Here is a 19,631-nt window from a genome sequence, read left to right as displayed (position 1 = left end):
GCAAGCATGAGCTTTCTGTTGCTTATAAACAAAAGACCATAATAAATCAATCCAATGTGTCACTTTAAAATGCAAATAGCTTAGAGCAATAAAAAAATGTGGTCTACTTGTGTTGTCTATGGGTAATTATATATAAATTTTCTTTCTTTTGGCTGACCTCATGGGACGAGGAAGCTCCTGGGCCAGAGATCAAATCTGAGCTGCAGCTGTGACATGCATCTCAGCTGCCAGATCCCTGATCCACTGTGCCAAGCCTGGGATAGAACCGGCACTTTCACAGAAACAAACCGGATCATTAACCCACTGCACCAGAGCAGGAACTCCTATATGTAAATTTTTAATGGTTAAATTAATTGCAAATCTAAAATCAAATAAAAAAATGACAGTATCACTTACATTTTTTTCTGTCCATCCATTCCTCTAGCTCTGCAAGGTTTATAATTTGCCTTGTCCTCCAAAGACCAAGTCGATATTTGATACGATAGATTAGTTTGCAATACTTGTTTATAACTGCTCTCAAATCTGGTCCATGACACAAGGCCTATGAAACAGCAATACAGACAAATGAATTCCTTATGTATTAATGCTATTTATATTTAATCTGATTTTACTCTATTCCTTTCATCTGTCTCACCCAGTTTCTCAGATTATGGATATATTTATTTAAGTTATAAACTAGGGTGGTTAAATACATGCATTGTAGAGTGAGAAAGTCTCCTTAAAGTTCAGAGAGCTTCATTTTGACTTGCTTTGTCATCACATACTCATTCTTCTCATAAAACAGAGATCTCAGAGGTAGATATTTTCATAGCAGCTTCCTAAGTGTCCAGATTTCTATAATACATAGATCACTCAGCCAGAAAAAAAAAATAAGATTTTTATTATGGCATTACTCTGTAATAGATGATTCTTGCCTAAGCTATCCATTCTAGGTATTCACATCCTGGTATTTTCTTTCTTTTGAAAATTGTATATTTATGTCTTTTACCTAATTTTTACTGTATTTTTTTCAGGTTTTACTTATTGATTTCTTTTAAAAATCTGAATATCTAAGAAATTAATCATTTTCAGCATATGTGCAAATGTTTATTAGTTTACCTTTTATCTCTGACTATATTTTTCTGTATATACATTTTCTACAGTCTACCACAACAGACTTCTAAAAATTAAAGTATACAAATTCATGTATTTCAGGTGTTCTTTTTCTTTTCTAAGTAGCCATTTCCATTTTCTCTATCAATTTAATTATTTTTACATTTTACAATTTCTAGCTCATGAATTTCTCAACTTATCTTTATTAATTCCTTTTTAAGATACATTTTTCCTCTTCTTGACTTCTTGAATTAAAGACTTAATTCATCTATTTTCATTATTTTTTTTTTAGAAATTTCATTATTTTTTAAGGTCATGAAATTTCCTCTGAATCGGTTTTCCTTTGATGTACTTTGCATACCATTATACAAGTGAAAACACTGAAGCATATTAATCTTTAAATAACTTCCCAAGGTCCTATAGTTAGTAAGTTGCAGAATTGGTTCTGAAATCAAAACAGGGATACTCTTCAGCCCACACTTTAATCATATACTATATTCTTCAGTATATTGTATACTTGTAAATTATAACTTGGGTTCTTTACCACTGAGGCATGACAGGAACTCCCACTACTTTCCTTTTCTCCCTTCTCATTCCATCTGAATTCCATCAGAATCAGGCAGATTCTGAGTGTTTGCTAATGTCTTTCAACACTGAGTAACACTTTCCAATGTGTATTTTTAATATGTCTTTTGTTCAATAGGCTCTTGTCATTTCGTTGTTGTTACTGTTTTGTTTTAAATAATGAATTGGTCACATTTTTGGAACATTCTCCATAATTCAGATCTTAGTAGGAAACAGAACTCACCTCCTACAATTTGAAATTGATTTCTGTGGTAGAGTACTGTGGCAGCAATATCCATTTTTCAAGAAGCAGTACAGCATCTGCATCAGACTCTGTGCAGTATCTGGCTAGAGTTCTGGCTAGAGTCCTGAGAATTACCTATGGTAGCCTTTATCATTCCTTCAATGTTTCTGAGCTTAATTCTTCAGACCTCTGACCAATATTCTACTTAATATCATTCTGTCAGTAGATTTATTTTGCTTATAATTAAGAATCAAGTATCATTTTAATTGTACTCTTACAACATGAGCCAAAAGGTCCCTGCCTGGAGCACTCCTTAGTTGAATGATGACATTTGCTAAGCAGGCAGGGGGCAGTGGGCAGCCACCAAACCCAATTTGAGTGTTTTCCCTCCAAATTCAATAAATCCTTCTTGTGGACACAACCTGTCTTGTGAAGAAACCATTCTTATGGATACTAGTCAGGTTCATTTCTGCTGAGCCACAATGGGAACTTCCCTAAGAAATGGCTCCCAGATATAAGGCATTCAGAAGGATACTTAGGAAGTTCTCATGTTTAAGAGGTTGGTTCAGTGAAAATGGCAATAGTCCTTCTGTGTGGTTCTTACTATAGCATGCCTCTCTGCTAGCTTTCTGTACAGAAACATGCCTCAGTTACAATGCTATGTCATCTCAATATGTAAATCTTTCACCATATTTCTAAACGCTTCCCAAGATAGAATTAATCAGAAAAAATGTACAAATTGATATTTACAACAGCAATATTGCAACAAGAGAATGCAAATTACTGATTATAATTTTCCAATCCATGCTGACTTAAAGTGTAAATGTATCAAACTTATCATACATTAGCATTTAAAACTTTTTCCAAATAAGAGTCTGCTTTATTATTTGATATATGGTCATATCTTTTACGGTTTTTTTTTTTTAAGTAGTGAATTGATTGCTTGTTTAGAGAATTCCACTACTATATGATACTTAGGAGGACTTAATTTATTTGATTGCTATAGAGAGTAGCTTCTTTTCATGTTTACTAGCCATTTATTTTTTTTCTACTGTGAAATACTAGTGAAATGTCTTCTACCTATTTTGCCTATGCCTTTAATCCTAGGGGCATTAGAAATCACTGACCTAACCCTCTTCATTACCCGGTGTCTGAACTTCCTTGCCCTAGCGTATTCTGGTTTCTTCATACCTCTCTTGCTACTGCTTCATTGTTTGTAGAATCCTCATCTCTGCCTTTCCCCTTGAGCACCACTACTTCTCCCTCTTACCTTTACATGCCTCTCTCCTTATTCTCTATACTCCTTCTGGACAATGGACCAGTGACTCCAGAGAGCATCACTAATAATGATTCTCAAATCTATGGATGAGGGCAGGGTACAGGAGGGCATCCTTGGTCAGGGAGCTGAATCAAAACGTGCAGAAAGGACCTCCAAAATTTTACATCCTCTCATCCCATCTTCCATCATGTCAAAAATAATTTATTCAAAAACATGTGTCAAGAATGTTCTCACAATGAATTACATTCTAGTGGAAGGGACAATAGTCTAATAAACAATATGTATGTATTAGGTGGCAGTAAGTGATATGAAGAATAATAGTGTTTTAAATGGAATAGTGAGTAAGAAGAGGAGGTGTTATTTTTATAGGGTAGTATGGGTCATGGGTCAGGCTTTTTGACAATGTAACAATGAGCAGAGACATGAATGAGGTAAGAGATTCATGCATTCAACTGGGGAAAGCATGCTCTCAGAGATAAAGTGTGAATCACGGCCAAATTGACCTACTTTTATGGGTGGGAGGGTTTTATATTCTTCTTAAGATTTGTTGAGGTAGAAAGTGTTTAACAACTACTAGGAGTTGCTCAGGAGTAACGAACCTGACTAGAATCCATGAGGATGCACGTTCGATCCCTGGCCTCGCTCAGTGGGTTAAGGATCCTGCATTGCCATAAGCTGTGATGTAGGTCACAGGTGCAGCTCAGATCTGGCATTGCTGTGACATAGGTCAACAGCTGAAGCTCCGATTCAACCCCTAGCCTGGGAACTTCCATATGCTGTGGGTGTGGCCCTAAAAAAAAAAAAAAAAAAGAGAAAATTTAAGAAATACTGATGACTCTCAAATGTATCCCTATGGCCCAAACTTCCTTGTAATCTTTAGACTCATATACCCAGATGCTTCCCTGACATCTCAAGGATGTTTCTCTGGCACTTCAACCTAAGTACTGAAAAGTAGACTTTTTTTCCTTTCCTTTCCTCCCCTCCCCCACCACTTTCTCTCAAGTTCCTTTTGAGTTCTATATTTCACAACCATCCACCAGGTTGTCCAATACAAAACCTGGGAACCATTCGAGACTCCTCCCACTCTCTTATCCATAAATTCCATTAAATGCAATGTCCTATCCGCTGTCCACTTCTCTAACCCCTACCAAGCCACCACCATCATGTACTGGATTATTGAAAAAGCATACGAGTTGTTCTTTCTCTAATTTTGTCACCCTCTTTCCCCAATTCATTGTCCAGATTTTTCTAAAATAAAAACTCTATTCACATCACTGAACTGCTTTAAAGTCATTCACCCCATATACTAATTATAAACTCCTTAGTACGACCATAGCTTTTAAGAACATTGTTAACCAGCTTCCTCTTCCACAACTACCCTTCCAACCATCTCCCGGCCCCTAACATTCTATCTCACCTAAGGCCATTGATACCTTCTTTCCTGGTGCTATAACTCCCTCAGCCTCCAGGTCTGCAAGACACAACACAACTAGGTCTCAATCTGTTGGCACTACCCAACACCAGACACAGCCCTTTGGGTTGAATGGTCTAAGTTCTCTAATAATACCTAAGACTTCTCTTAGTTATCTCCATTTCTGTGGGGACTTTTTGCTCTATGCACCAAGAAAGAAGTGAGATGCAGTAACTAGCAACTACTATCAAACTTTTAAAAAAGTATTCTGGACTATATTAATATATTGTAATACAGAACTATATTAATATAGTTCTGGGAGCTAACACATTTATGTCATAAACATGTTCTGTACAAGGTCACCAAGTTCATGGATCCATGAATAGGCTGAGGATTTTCTTATTCTTTCTTTTTTTTTGAGATAATGGAGGTAAAGCCACGCTTTATCAAATTTTCAAGGGATAATGTAACCCCCAAAAGATTAAAGACCACTGACCTATGCATTGAAACCCAGATTTCCAGGATTTCTCCAATTTTATTTACTCAACAAATGTTTATTCAGAGAACACTTTTTTTATTGCAACCACCATACAACATTTTGGAATTTCAGTATTTTGGACAAATAGCAACTGAATATATCAACTTAAAACCAAAATTGAAAATCTTAATTATAAATATTCAGAGAAAAAGATTGAAATTAAGGAAAATCTTAGAGGCCTTACACTGAGATAAGTACTGTTTTTGTGTCTTTATGATTTTTTTCCTGGATCACATCAACTTATACCAAGACACATGCAAACAAACAGCACAGAAATTTTAAAAGGAAGAGATACTCTGAGTGGTTGAAATAAATAATGCTGATAGTTAAATGCAGCAATCTCTGTGGTGGCCTTATGACTGACATAATTCAATGCTGCTTCATTATTTCTAAATAACCCAAACTGGAGCATTTCACAGAAAATGGTGGAAAGTGTACAGTCTCTTGAGGTACCTTAGAATAACAATCTAGTAGACCCTGCCTACAGCCGCAAGCTCGAAATGCCAAGCAAACAATATGACTATGGAAGTTTCCCGGTGGAGGGATTGCCATGGTGCTGACAATTACCAGTGATTTGCTGTGCAGCCTCTAGAGCAAAAATTCTAGCAAAGAATTCCCTCAATGGCAACCCTGCACACAGGCTCCGTCCTGGAAGTCGACTGTCTATGAGTTACAGGCCTGCCACACACCACAGTAGCACTTTGACAATAAGCAAAACACTAACCATATCAACAGAGCAGCCATCAACATACAAAGCAGCATGCCAATGGTGGAATAAAAAGGAAAATCCATGATCATAACACCTTTTATAACCAAATCAAAGTCAACCATCTATACTTGCTCAGACCCTTTTAAAAGTGCTTCCCCTTCTTTTCATCTCAAACTCTACCTCCACATAGAAATTCAACATTTTCTTTATCAGTCTCTCCTTTTCACTATCATCTTGGGCCCATTCTTTCTCTCTAGCTTTTCTAGACCATTTTGTCCCAGAGGTTATGCATGATGCTACAAGTCTCTGCAACATCAGCATATGCTACAGGTAAAATTATAATATCGATGTATTATATATACATCATGTGTATATGTTATATTTATTTATATGTTTTTACATTTATATATATATATGTGAATCATTAGAGTGCCTTGATAAACTTCTACAACTCTATTTTGTTGAATGAATTCATTCATTCAAAAGACATTTGTCAAACAGCTACCATATGCCAAACACTATTCTAGGCATTTGAACACAGTAGCAAGCAAGTCAGGAAACAACATAAAGATACACAAACAAGTCAATAAACAAGAAAAAAAAACAGATAATAAGTGGATATAATTAAAACATGAGAGACTGTATGTATCAAAACAGTATATATGTATATGGTGCTATAAATATAAAAATAGAGAATGTATTCAAAGACAGGTCATATAAATTGCAGTGCCCATGATAGACATGTAAACAAAAGGTCAAAATGTAGAGGACTGGGCAAAACAATGACCAAAGATGGAGCGATCAGTTCTGCTCGACAGACCAGAGAAGGTGTCTAGGCAGGTACACTTAAAGAAGATCTCAAAGAATGAATTGGAAAAAAAAAAAAAAAGAACAAAATAATGCCATTTGCAGCAATATAGATGGAACTAGAGATGCTCATACTAAGTGAAGTAAGTCAGAAAGAGAAAGACAAATACCATATGATATCACTTATATTTGGAATCTAATATATGGCACAAAGGAACCTTTCCACAGAAAAGAAAATCATGGACTTGGAGAATAGACTTGTGGTTGCCAAGGGCGAGGGGGAGGGAGTGGGATGGACTGGGAACCTGGAATTAATAGATGCAAACTGTTGTATTTGGAATGAATAAGCAATGAGATCCTGCTATATAGCACTGGGAACTACATCTAGTCATTTATGATGGAGCATGATGGGGGATAATATGAGAAAAAGAATGTATATATAAATGTGTGACTAGGTCACTTTGCTGTACAGTAGAAAATTGACAGAACACTATAAACCAACTATAATGGAAAAAATAATCATTTTAAAAAAAGAATGAATCAAAGTTTTTGGAAAATTAAGAGAGGAAGAGTATTCTAGCCTGGGAGATAAGTGTAAAAATGTAAGACAATAGGAAAGGATTAAAGGATTAGGGTTTTGCTAGAGCATATGGCATTAATGAGGAAGTATTACATGAGAGCATAGATTATTTTTGAGGATGTATTATATTAGAGCATAGGGTATTAATGGGGCCATGGGTGCTATGTTAGAGAATTCATATTTCATCTGATAAGCAATAGGGGGGCCATCAAAAGACTATAAAAATGGAATAAGGTAATGAGAGTGGAATTTCCTCAACTGTACATGACAGATTAGATGGGGGTAGGCCTATAGGCAGGGAGATCAGTTAAGAGGCTACTGCAGTTCTCCATGTGAGGGTTGATGAATAGAAGCTCTGGCATAAGCCGAGAGAGGAAAAGCAACACAAGAGACATTAAGGAAGTGGTGACCAACTGAATACAGGGCTGAGAAAGTTGAAGGAGTCTGAGAAAACTCCAGGTGTATAGCTTGGGAAAGGGGTAGTAGAAGAGTTCACCAAAGTAGGTAGTACAGGAAAAGAAGAGCTTTGTGGAATAAGAAAATGAGTTCATTTAAGGCTCTGTGGAGTTTGATTTCACTATGGGCCTTTCAAATGGGCAATTAAATGCCTAAACCTAGACCTCTGGAGATAGGTCTCAGATACATCTTTAGAAGAGATTAGGGAGCAGTCAGCATAAAGTAGTTTAAGTCAATGATATAATAGGTAGAATAAGTAGGCACTTTGGGGTCAGACAGATATGGGCTTGAATTCCAGCTCTGTCACTTATCAGCAGGGGAACTCAGATCAAATGATTTAATTTCCCCAAGCATCAGTTTCTTCACCTATAAAATGAACACAGCAGCTACCTCACAGAATTACTGAAAGATTAACTATATAGGATGTTTACTTACTTCAGAGTTTTACATGCATAATCACATTTAATCATCAGAACTACAAATGTTGTTATGTATACATATTAATGCATGTATAAATATACACAGAGAGGCAAATGGACTGCCTTCTAACACTATCACTGTGTTCTCAGAGATTTGCACCTGGGTGCTCACAGCAAGGCCATCTGAGAGGGTTCCTGCCAGGAAACCCAGGAATTCAAGCAGGCATTCCTGATCTAGTCTTCTACTTCTAAGTGGTTTTCCAAATTAATTTATTACTAGTACAACTTTAGCCCCCAAGGTTAGAACATTTTTGGATTTTTTTGGATTCTCTCAAAGGTTTTCCAAAATCCATCCACTCAGATTCTTCTGAATTTGCTTGACCAAAATAGGTCCTTGTCATTTATTCCGAACATCAGGATTGCTGTTGATAAAAGTTGCTCAGGTGGCTGTGTGTATGCATGTGTAGTTTCTTCTTACAGTGAACGTTTATGCTCTGTGAGAATACCCAAGAGGGTGGGAAGTGGAGGAAAGTTGTTTCAAAGGGAGAATAAGCAGGTAGCATAGAGAAACAAAATCAACACAAAGATAGGTGGCCCCAGCATTAGCATAAAAGTAGTCCCAGAACTGTTGGGTTAAGGGTAAGCCAGGTATTTGTTCACGGTCTCCAGCTTGACACAATCTGAAACTGTCACAAGAGTAGATTATCCATGACATTTTCTTAAACCAAAGAATGTAGACAGAAATTTATTTAGAAAAATCATAGACCAGGTGACTTTCAATATTCTGTGAAATTGAATCTAAATGTTCACTGATGGATGAGTGGATAAAGAAGATGTAGTATATATACACAATGAGATATTGCTCAGCCAAAAAAAAAAAAAATTTCCATTTACAACAATATGGAGAGACCTAAAAGGTGTTATCCTAAGTGAGATAAATCACATAGAAAAAGACAAATACTGCATGATTTCACTTATATAAGAAATATAAAAAGCAAAACAAATGAACAAACATAACAAAACAGAAAGAGTCATAGATGCAAACAGGTTTTTGCCAAAGGAAAGGGGGTTGGGAGGAGGAGAGAAACAGGTGACAGAGATTAAGAGGTATAAACTTCCAGGTGCAAAATATACCTCATGGGTATGAAATGTACAGTATATGGAATATGCTCAATAACTACATAGTATCTTCGTATGATGACGAATGATAACTAGACTTGTTATGATCATTTTGAAATGTAGAGAAATATCAAATCCTTATGTTGTGTAACAGGAACTAACAGTGTTATTGGTCAACTACACTTAAAAAACAAACAAACTCAGAAAGAGATCAGATTTGTGATTATCAGAAGCAGGAGGTGAGGAAAGGTACAAACTTCCATTTACAAGATTAATAAGTGCTAGGGATGTAATGTACAAAAGGATAAATATAATTACAACTGCTATGTTATATACAAAAGTTGTCAACAGTGTAAATCCTAAGAGTTCTCATCACAAGGGAAGATTTTTTTTCCTGTTTCTTAATTTTGTATCTATGTGAGATGATGAATGTTCACTAAATTCAGTGCAGTAATCATTTCATGAAATATGTATGTCAAATCATTATACTATACACTTTAAACTTGTACGGTGCTGTATGTAAATTATATCTCAGAAAAACTGAGAGAAAAAAAGAAGTTTTAAACACATTATATAATATTTAACATATGCTTTACCTTGATCATTATTCTTTGGAATCTTTTGCGTTCGAGCCACCCTCGGACATGCGCCTGCATGATGGTGACCATTCTAACTATGTTTTTGGTAATTGCGATTTTTTTCCTTCCCCGGAACACTTGAAAGATTTCTATGTGTGGTCCAATTCTTTTAACTTTATTGTCAAGTTTATCACTTTTACTTAGAATAGGTTTTAGGCTAAAAATAAAACAGAAAACTTTCTTGTTATACTCACCAAGAAAACTAAACACTTCTGAAAAGTCTTAAATTCATTTTCATAATTAATATACTGAAATAGGAAATGCATTATAATTAGCACATAGAACTCATTATATATATACACATATATACACTATAAACACACATACATATAATGTGTATATATACATACACTAAATACACACATACATATAATGTATATATAGACTATACACATACATATAATGTATGTATATACACAGACCATATGTATAGTGTATATACACATTACATATATATACATATAATGTATATACACAGACTATATAGACACATGTATAATGTGTATATATATATATATACACACACTATATATTCATACATATAATGTGTGTATATATATATGATCTGAACATGTCCATAGGGTTGTCCAAAGAAGGCAGAATATGCCAGAATCAACATAGTATGTATAGAATTAACCTTCTGAAGAAAGGAAATCCAAAAGAAAGTGAGTCCATCAAAGCTGCTCCACAACTATTCAAAAGAGAGAGGTAATATCAAAGGAACAACACATTTTCATATAACAGGGCCCATCAGTCAAAATAACTTCCCTGTCCCAGATGCTATTTTAAAGACTGCTTCAAAATTATTTTGCACTGATACTTTGCTTACCAAACATCTTCTTAAAAGTAATTTTATTTTCCAAATGCTCTCAACTGAGAGTCAGGGTAGTGTATCAATAAGGCCTTGGACTGCAGGATCTGAGAGTGAGGGGTCATACTGAAAACCATGACAGGCCCTGCACTACCGCTGTAAGTGGCCCTTGAAGTGACGATAACTGTGTGTGAAAACTACAGACTTTCTACTAGGAACAGACTGGAATCTTGGTAATCTTGTGTTTGTTTTTTCCCTTGATATATCTGTTGTATTTTTTGTACAGTTGTTGGTTTTTTCCCAGTCTTCCCTAGTTCAAAGTATAGTTTTCTTGCAGTTTTTAGCATACAAACATCTTTTTTCTTATTTAAGAATTTTATTGGAGTAGAGTTGACTTATAGTTGTATGAGCAAAGTGAGTCACTAATACACATACATATGTCCATTCTCTTTTCCCATAGAGGTTATTACAAAATATTGAGTAGATCTCCTGGTTCTATACAGTAGGTCCTTGTTAGTCATCTATTTTCTATACTGTTTTTTGTTTCTGCATCTTTCACAGCTGAAGTCCCAATGAGATGCCCAGGTCATTTCACATTCCAGAGCCGAGTCTTGCCTTAAAGTGCACTGTATGTAGACCTCTGAATCACAGACCCAACTTTCTTGATTTCTAAAGTAACTATTGCTGACTTTTCTTTCTGCAATTTCCTCCCGGGTCTGTTTTGATATTTTCATTATGCTGATTCTGTTTTTCTCATGGTCATTAGTTGTCTTCCCTTAGTGACTTAAACACTGGAAGTCTGACTTTTTGATTACTGGACACAGCCATCTAGTATCTGGGGGGCAGTAGATGATAGATAACGTGAGATTTTTTTCATTTGTCTTTTCTGTTAATTTGTCTTGAAGCTTGTGGGATCTTCTGATATGCTGTGTATTACATTCCATTTGAAGACCAGTATAGCTGAAATCATTTAAGACACAATTTTGTACCCGCAAGAATGGAGATCAGCTCCAGATCAAGAGCCTTTCAAAACAAGTATTCTTTGGAGATCCTTTGACTCCTGGACCTTTCTACTCCCAAGTAGTCACTACTGACCACTGAGATTTGCTCAGGCACAGAAAACTGTCTTCCAAACTGACTTCTGACCTATAGCTAAGGATGTAGAACTAAGGCTCTTATTTCTCTTTGGGTTTATGTATGTCAATGAAAAATGCTCTTTCTGTTCCTTGCAAAAGGAAATTAGCCTTGTATGATGTTCCTGTTAACTGTAGTTCTTCTGTATTTTTGGGTTGGTTCGTTCTCTCATTCTCTCGAGAAAACTTCCGGAGATGAAAAAGTCAAAAATATATAGCATTTTGTGCTGTGGAGAAAAACTGAAATAGACAAAGCTACCAGAAAAGGAAAAGAAAATGAAGCCAAGTTTTCTTTTTGTTTGTTTAAATTAAGATTGATTTAGAAGAGCACAGAAAAGAAGGCGCTCTGCCTTCTCTGAGTATTTTTTTGCTGGGTTAATATAGTAATTTTTATGAACATGTCTTCATGTATGAGATAAACTGGGAAGACAGAGGATATAGAAATGATTACTCTGGCTTATCCAGGGTTTCAAGACCTACTGTGAAGTCTAAAGAGTCCTGAGTTTGTGACATTTTCTCCTTTCTCACAGAAGAAGTCAGAGAAGTCTTCTAGAAATACCTAAATGAGCCAAATTTATAGTTACAGTTCCATGTTCTAATAATAGGGTGTAGATAAATCTTAAAGGCATACATGTGATTGACTGTAAGGTGATGTGTGATATGTATTGCTGACGTACCAGCAGCAGTCACTGGAGTTCTACTGGTCTCCTAAGTTACCTAAATGGTACAGAGTTCTTAATCAGGTACTACAGAGAGAGAGTGTGTGTGTGAGCAAGGGGGTTGGGGGGAAGGAGAAGAATTAAAATTAGGTATTCTGCTTAAAAACTATAGTTGATTTGAGTGACTGGAACCACACCAATTAAAAGAATTATGGAGAAATGCAAACATGTTTACAATATGATGGATCTGTTTTGTCCATTTCTTATCAATTGAAAAAGAAAAGAATTTTATCTTAGGCCCTAGCCATATGGACTTTGATCAGTAGCACATCTCTAAACATTTGGAATGTCAAAAATAAAAGAAAGGGAAATGTGAAACTGAAGAATAATTTATAGAAGGCTTGATGGAAAGTGAATTGTGTTTATAAATAATGGGTTTGAAAAGAAGCTACGAAATATGCCAATTTTTGACAAAGTTAGGCTAGTTTTGATGAGCTTAATCTTAAAATAGAGAAATGCTTATGAATCTTTGACTATAATCTGTTACATAGGCGGTATACAAAATAAGTAAAATTAGAATTTGGTTTTCTTTATGTTATACTGAGAAACTGATTTTTGAGTACACGGTCTGCTCCTAATACGACAGAGAAAAAGTCATTCAGTGTCTTCATTATAGTTTTACTAGGAAACAAAAGTTCCTTATACCACTTTGCGATATTTCTTACAAAATCTGGCATTCTTAATGTCTAATGTTACTTGTGGCTATAATCCTTTTTTTTTTTTTTTTAACTCTAAAGGTACCTATTACTTCTGCCTCTTCTGAAAATTCTTTCTGATTTAAATTCAAGCCCCCAATTCAAAACAAACTGTTGTGATGTCTTTTTAACCTATCTTTTGGGTGTTCCATATGGCTACAAGACCATGCCAAAAGATTTTTTCCTTCCCTATATAAAAGGAGAGATGCTAGAAATGGGAAGGTATGTTTGGCATGGTTGTTACATATATGATCAAAGATGGTCCTTATAAATTGGTGCCTATGCTGTTAACTTCTTACACCCTGCTGGCTCCAAATTCAAAATTCTTAAACATCCGATTGTTTTAAATATGACTTAAATGAGCACATTTTTTAGCCATTTAGAGCTTGCCTGCTTCGCATTTCCCATGAAACTATAACCAAAATCTACTAGCCGGAGGTAAGACAAACCTTGAGGCCATAAAGTACCCTCAGTCACTGCTGCCTGTTGGAGCTCTGACCCAGAGACTTCCGATCTTGCTGCTGAGTGATATCCCTTACACAAGGAAGCCCCCTCTGTGACTTTCCCTCCCACAGGAGTTTCCTTACCACTTCCCCTTCCAATGGTGGCTCTATGTCACAGTCTCTAGAAGGTCCTCTGCTATGAGGGACTTGCCCTCTTATGGAAATCTGTCCATGTGATGCCCTGCCAGAGGCCAGCTCCGGCGGCCAGGGACTGTACACTTTTCCCAAAGGAGAGGGACAAGCGTCGGCTTTTGCAATGGAGACAGCCTCTTTGTCCCTTCTTTCAGGGTGCTGGACAGCTCAAATTTTATTGGCATAAGTGGTTGATTATATAGACAGTTTCTAACTACAGATTACATCATAGTGTTAAAAGTACATCGGTTAACTTTTACATGGCACAGCAGCTATACATCATGTTCTAAGATCTTTGTTTTAACTAAATTTAGTGAGTACAATTTAAGGGCAATTAGGTACAATACATCATGTGGAAAGGAGGAGACTCAGTACAAATCATCCCATGGCCAGCAAGTCTACACAAGTTGAAGAGGTCACAGACACATGAATTGGGCATTCACAAATCTTGTTTTTAGACTGGTGCTTACCTTTAAAGCATTACAGCAGGGAGACAGTGTAAGAAAATATAAACCAACTTAACTAGCTAACACTTAAAAGCTTCTATAACTCATAGCTAGGTGTCTTTTGGTCAAGAATAATATATGTCTAACTTCTATGAACCTCATTAAAACCCTAACTCTAAAGTTTACTATATAACAAGTTAGTAGATAAACACACTATGTTTTAATTAAGTTGGATGTAAATGGGGGAAAGTCCTTCAGGATGAAATTCTTATCATATTATTGTTGTAACTTTGTTAAATCACAAATCATCACAGGAAAATAAGAATGGAAAATAAGAATAATAAGCAACTAATCAGGAAAGACTGAGGAAAACTGAATAACAAATAAAACAACAGGAAAGACTAGGTCACCCGAGAAACAATCCATGTTCTCCAGCGCAAACATGGAAACTGTTTTCCCAGGAAAGCCCCAATTCTTCCCCATCAACATCAAAATGAGAGCTGTGTAACCTGAGGTCTGCCCTCGGCTTATACCATACAGGCAGGCTTTCATCCTGACCAGAAGCCCACCTTCAGCATGCACCATTCAAGCAGGCTTTTTATCCTGACCAGAAGCCTACCTTCGGCTTGTACTGTTCAGGTGAACTTTTATCCTGACCAGAACCCCACCTTCAGCTTGTACCATTCAGGTGAGCTCCCTTCCTTGGTTAGGAACCTGCCTTCAGGTTTTTCTGCCATCAGGCAAGGTCCTTTTTTTTGAGTCCCTGCATCTTCTAGGCTCCCCGCAATGCCCAAATAAAGCCTGTTAAGTGCTGTAGCCACCTCATGGCCATGTTGTTTGATGATCCCCACGATCCCTGAACTCATTACAATGGTCCTTAGTTTTACTGAATTCAGCCTTACTATACCAAAAGCTGTCCTATTTATCAAAGTCCAAACTATGAAAAGAAATCAAAGAAAAGCTCTCAAGTTAACATGTAACAACTAAAATATTATTAATATAAACGTAGTAGAAGCACACTGTGGTAAAATGATTGCATTGATGGCCGACTAATGCCTCCTTATATATCTATCTTTGTGAGATGATTTTATAGCCCCACCCATCAAGAGGTAGAATCAAATTAGCCACCTATGAGTCTAGACTGGCCCTGTGAGCTGCTGTGGCCAAGAGAATCCAATGGAAGAGATGCTGTGCCAGTTCTCAGCACAGGCCCCAAGAGGCCTTACACGGTTCCATTCTCTTGGAGACCAACATCTACATGAGAATAAGCCAGCAAGTCTCCAAAGGATGAGAGAACACAGAAAAGAGACAGGATATACCTACTTGAATGAGCCAGGGTAATATCAGCTGGCTTGCTACATGAGAAATCACAGTTTTTATTTTCAACCACTAAATTTTGTGATGTTATTGCAGCAATGAATTACTGATACGTGCACTTCTAGTTTTACTCAAAGGCTAATACAGTAGCTGTCAAATTGATTTATTATTTATTATTTATTTATTTATTTTTGCTTTTTTAGGGCCACACCTGCAGCATATGGAGATTCCCAGCTTAGGGGTCGAATCTAAGCTACAGCTGCCAACCTACACTACAGCCACAGTAACATGAGATCTGAGCTGCATCTGAGACCTATACCACAGCACATGGCAATGCCAAATCCTTAACCCACTGAGCAAGGCCAGGGATCAAACCTACATTCTCATGGATCCTAGTGGGATTCATTAACTGCTGAGCTACGAAAGGAACTCCCAAACTGATTTTTTAAATGATTTTATTTCAGAGGTAAATTATCTGTCAAGTAATCACACTCATGTCAAATACTTCATGGGATAAATTTTTTAAAAACTTGAGGCTTTTTCAAAGTACTTCAATCCTTCTTTTTTCTTTCTTTTTTCTTTTTGTTCTTTTTAGGGTCACACTCACAGCATATGGAAGTTCCCAGGCTAGGGGACGAATCAGAGGTGCAATCGCCAGCCTACACCACAGCCACAGCAATACGAGATCTGAGCCACGTCTGCAACCTACACCACAGCTCATGGCAATGCCTGATCCTTAACCCACTGAGGGAGGCCTGGGGTGGAACCAACATCCTCATGGATACTAACCAAGTTCTTAACCTGCTGAGTCACAGCAGGAATACCAATATGTTCTTATTTCAAGGTGATCAATGAACAAATCCTAGTGGAATGAGTAAGTATGACTTCAATAGAGGATTCTATTCACCTCCACTAAACATATATTATTCTATTCCGTTGTAACTTCAACAGGTGGCTTCTGCCTTTCTCTACCCAAAGCCCTAATATAACTTATAGCTCATAAATTATGTCCTCTGAAAGAAACAGCAAAAGAATGATAAGCTTATGACGAATGGATTCTCTTAATTTATAGTGGAAGACATGAATGCAGGCTTATCAATTTAAGCTGATATCATAATCATGAATCTGCTGTGACTCTTTTCATCCAGAAATGGACAACCTCCTGTGGTAGGCTGCTTAATTCAAGATCAGCAAAGTAAGAATTGATTATCTAGGATGGAATAAATGGTTCAAATTATGGTTGATATTTATTTTTTAATAAAACATATTTAGTAAATTACCTTTCTTTGTCAGGATCTCTATTTAAATGTCAATTTATTTGGCTTCATTTTTACAAACTATAATGGAATATCCTTTAAACAATATGTAAATAACTCCAACTAACCCCTCAAAACTTAAGAAAAAAATTCTAATGAAAAATTTAAATAAATCCTAAGTTAAAATTTTTTAGATGTAATTATGTAGAAATTAAAAACACATTAACTTATTTTATCTACAAAACAATGTAGCATAATAGTTTAAATATATACAAGATGCCATTACTGAGTTCCATTACATAACTATTTACCTACAAAGTTTCAGTGAGTCAACACTTTTTTCTACCATAATATAATTTAAAAATCTAGTTTGTATCAATTTTTACATATTAAAGATATCACGTTTAAAGGCAAGTCAAAAAAAAAAAGAGAGAGAGAGAAAAGAAAAAAAACAAAGGCAGGTCATTTAACTAGATATGGTGGCTCCTATTAAGACATGAACATCACTTATTATGTGAATGTGATGGCCACTAAGTCCTACATAACCAGCCTGGTATCTCCTCTACTGGTTAAGGAATTTCTAGCAGACAAGAATGTCACTTCCTGACAAGCAAAGAATATTGGATAAATTGAGGATATGAAAGAAAGAGGATGAGCACACCATTATATGTAATAAAGTAAAACCTAGAAGAGGAAAACAGAATGATTCCTAAATCACAACCTTAAAAGAAGAACTGATAAGGGCAATAAAACTATCTTTGCCATATATAATCATTTTAAAAGAATTTGACACTAGGGGTTTTCTCCCTCTTCTAGACAGCAGTTACTGCTGCCTTAGGATCACATGAGTCTAGTTTTGTTAACCATGCAATATAAACATCTTTTTGTTTTAACCATCACCTCTTATTCCGCTTATGTTATTGAAACAGGCCCAATAAACAACCAAGTTAATGATACTGAACCAAAAGTTGCTGAACAAATTTGGTCAAAACCATGCTTTATGAGTGGGACTTAATCACAAGGTAGGGCTGAGAAACCAAACTGGCAACTTGTCTTTCCTCCATTGTGAGATGACATATTTCACAAATGACATATTATGTACAATATCTCAGGGTCGGGGGAGAAAGACATCTTCTGTTCTGTGATAAACATAAGTGATTCTTTCTAGCAAGCATTCATCTCCAACAGATTTAAAATCTTGACAAAAGCACAATGTATAAGGAAATCCACCCTAGTTTCATTTTATGATGGAAGATTTTCAGAAACAAGTACCTAAGAAATGACATCTAATCAATAGATTATTATCTCATAAAAGTGATGTTTATGAAGACTAGGTAATAACTTGAGAAAATACTTATGATGTCAAAAAATTATACCAAAAGAATATTAAGTTACATGCATCATAAGATTGCAACATTTTTAATGACATATATAAATAAGGTCAGAAAGAAGCATGTCAGAATGTTATTAGTGACTACTAACTCAGTGGTTCTGAATCAAGGGTGGCATCAGAACCATCTGAGAAGCATTCTCAAGAAACTCTTGCTCAGGAACTACACTCATAGATTCTGACTCATTAATTTCTCCAACGAAACCCATGCAAATCCCTGAATAAATACCAAGTTGTAAAGAAACAATACTGGAGTTCCCGTTGTGGCTCAACAGTTAATGAATCCGACTAGGAACCATGAGGTTGCAGGTTCGATCCCTGGTCTTGCTCAGTGGGTTAAGCATCCAGCATTGCCATGAGCTGTGGTGTAGGTTGCAGATGCGGCTCAGATACCGCGTTGCTGTGGCTGTGGTAGAGGCTGACAGCTACAGCTCCAATTCGACCCCTAGCCTGGGAACCTCCATATGCCGCAGGAGCAGCCTAAGAAATGGCAAAAAGACAAAAAGAAAGAAAGAAAGAAAGAAAGAAACAATACTAAATGTAAAGAAAAATGATTTGTTTTACATTTTCTTTATATTTGAAGTAGAACAATATGCACTGTATAATATAAAAGAAAATTATAACTAAATCCATTAATATCAGCAATAGTAGCAATCATTTTGGGGGGCAGCACACTGCACCCACAGCATATTAAAGTTCTCAAGCCAGGGATCGAATCTGAGCCACAGCTGCAACCTACACCACAGCCATGGCAATGCCAGATCCCTGACCCACTGGACTGGGCCGAGGATCAAACCCATGCTATCACAGGGACAACACCAGATCCTTAACCTATTATTCCACAGAAGGAACTCCATTAGTAGCATCTTTTATTAAGCATTTACTCCCAATGTACTTTCTCCTTTAATCCTCAAAATAATTTTATTGGATAAATGTTTCTATTCTGATTTTATAAATTGATGCTGAGAGAAATGAGGTGACTCCCTAAGATCATGAAACTGTAATTAACACATATTTCAAAGCCCACCTTGTCTTATATACAATAAAACCAATAGAGGACAAACTTATGTCATACTTCAGTAAGGCTGGCATTGGCAGTCCCCAATTCTCGGTGGTTAGGATAATTTGGGTGACTGACTTCAGGGTGTTTTATTCTTTTGTTTGCTTTGGAGGTACTAAAAGACAGTCATACCACATATTCTTACTCTATTACATAAGTGGTTAACTTCATGCAGAGTATAAAAATCAGTAGTAAGTAGAGAAGACGGGGGAAATATATTGTGACTGTCACATATACAGAGGCTGAGTAACCTCGTCTGAATTAGAGAATCAGTAGAAACTATCCTTTGCTTACCTCTCTAAATGTAAATTTA

General features: G+C 36.2%; 1 protein-coding gene across 1 annotated transcript in view; it reads right to left on the bottom strand.

Moving 5' to 3' along the window:
• The window catches only part of IQCM (IQ motif containing M), a 333,482-nt gene that overhangs the window by 182,337 nt on the left and 131,514 nt on the right, over positions 1 to 19,631 (bottom strand). The window contains 2 exon segments of the mRNA XM_053743531.1: positions 397 to 541; positions 9,815 to 10,013. Coding sequence (XP_053599506.1) covers positions 397 to 541; positions 9,815 to 10,013 — 344 coding nt within the window.

This window comes from Phacochoerus africanus, chromosome 10 (genome assembly GCF_016906955.1).
Source record: "Phacochoerus africanus isolate WHEZ1 chromosome 10, ROS_Pafr_v1, whole genome shotgun sequence".
In the NCBI taxonomy this organism is placed as follows: domain Eukaryota; kingdom Metazoa; phylum Chordata; class Mammalia; order Artiodactyla; family Suidae; genus Phacochoerus; species Phacochoerus africanus.
Note: the sequence above shows the minus strand (reverse complement) of the source record. Positions and strands in the feature narration are given on the sequence as shown.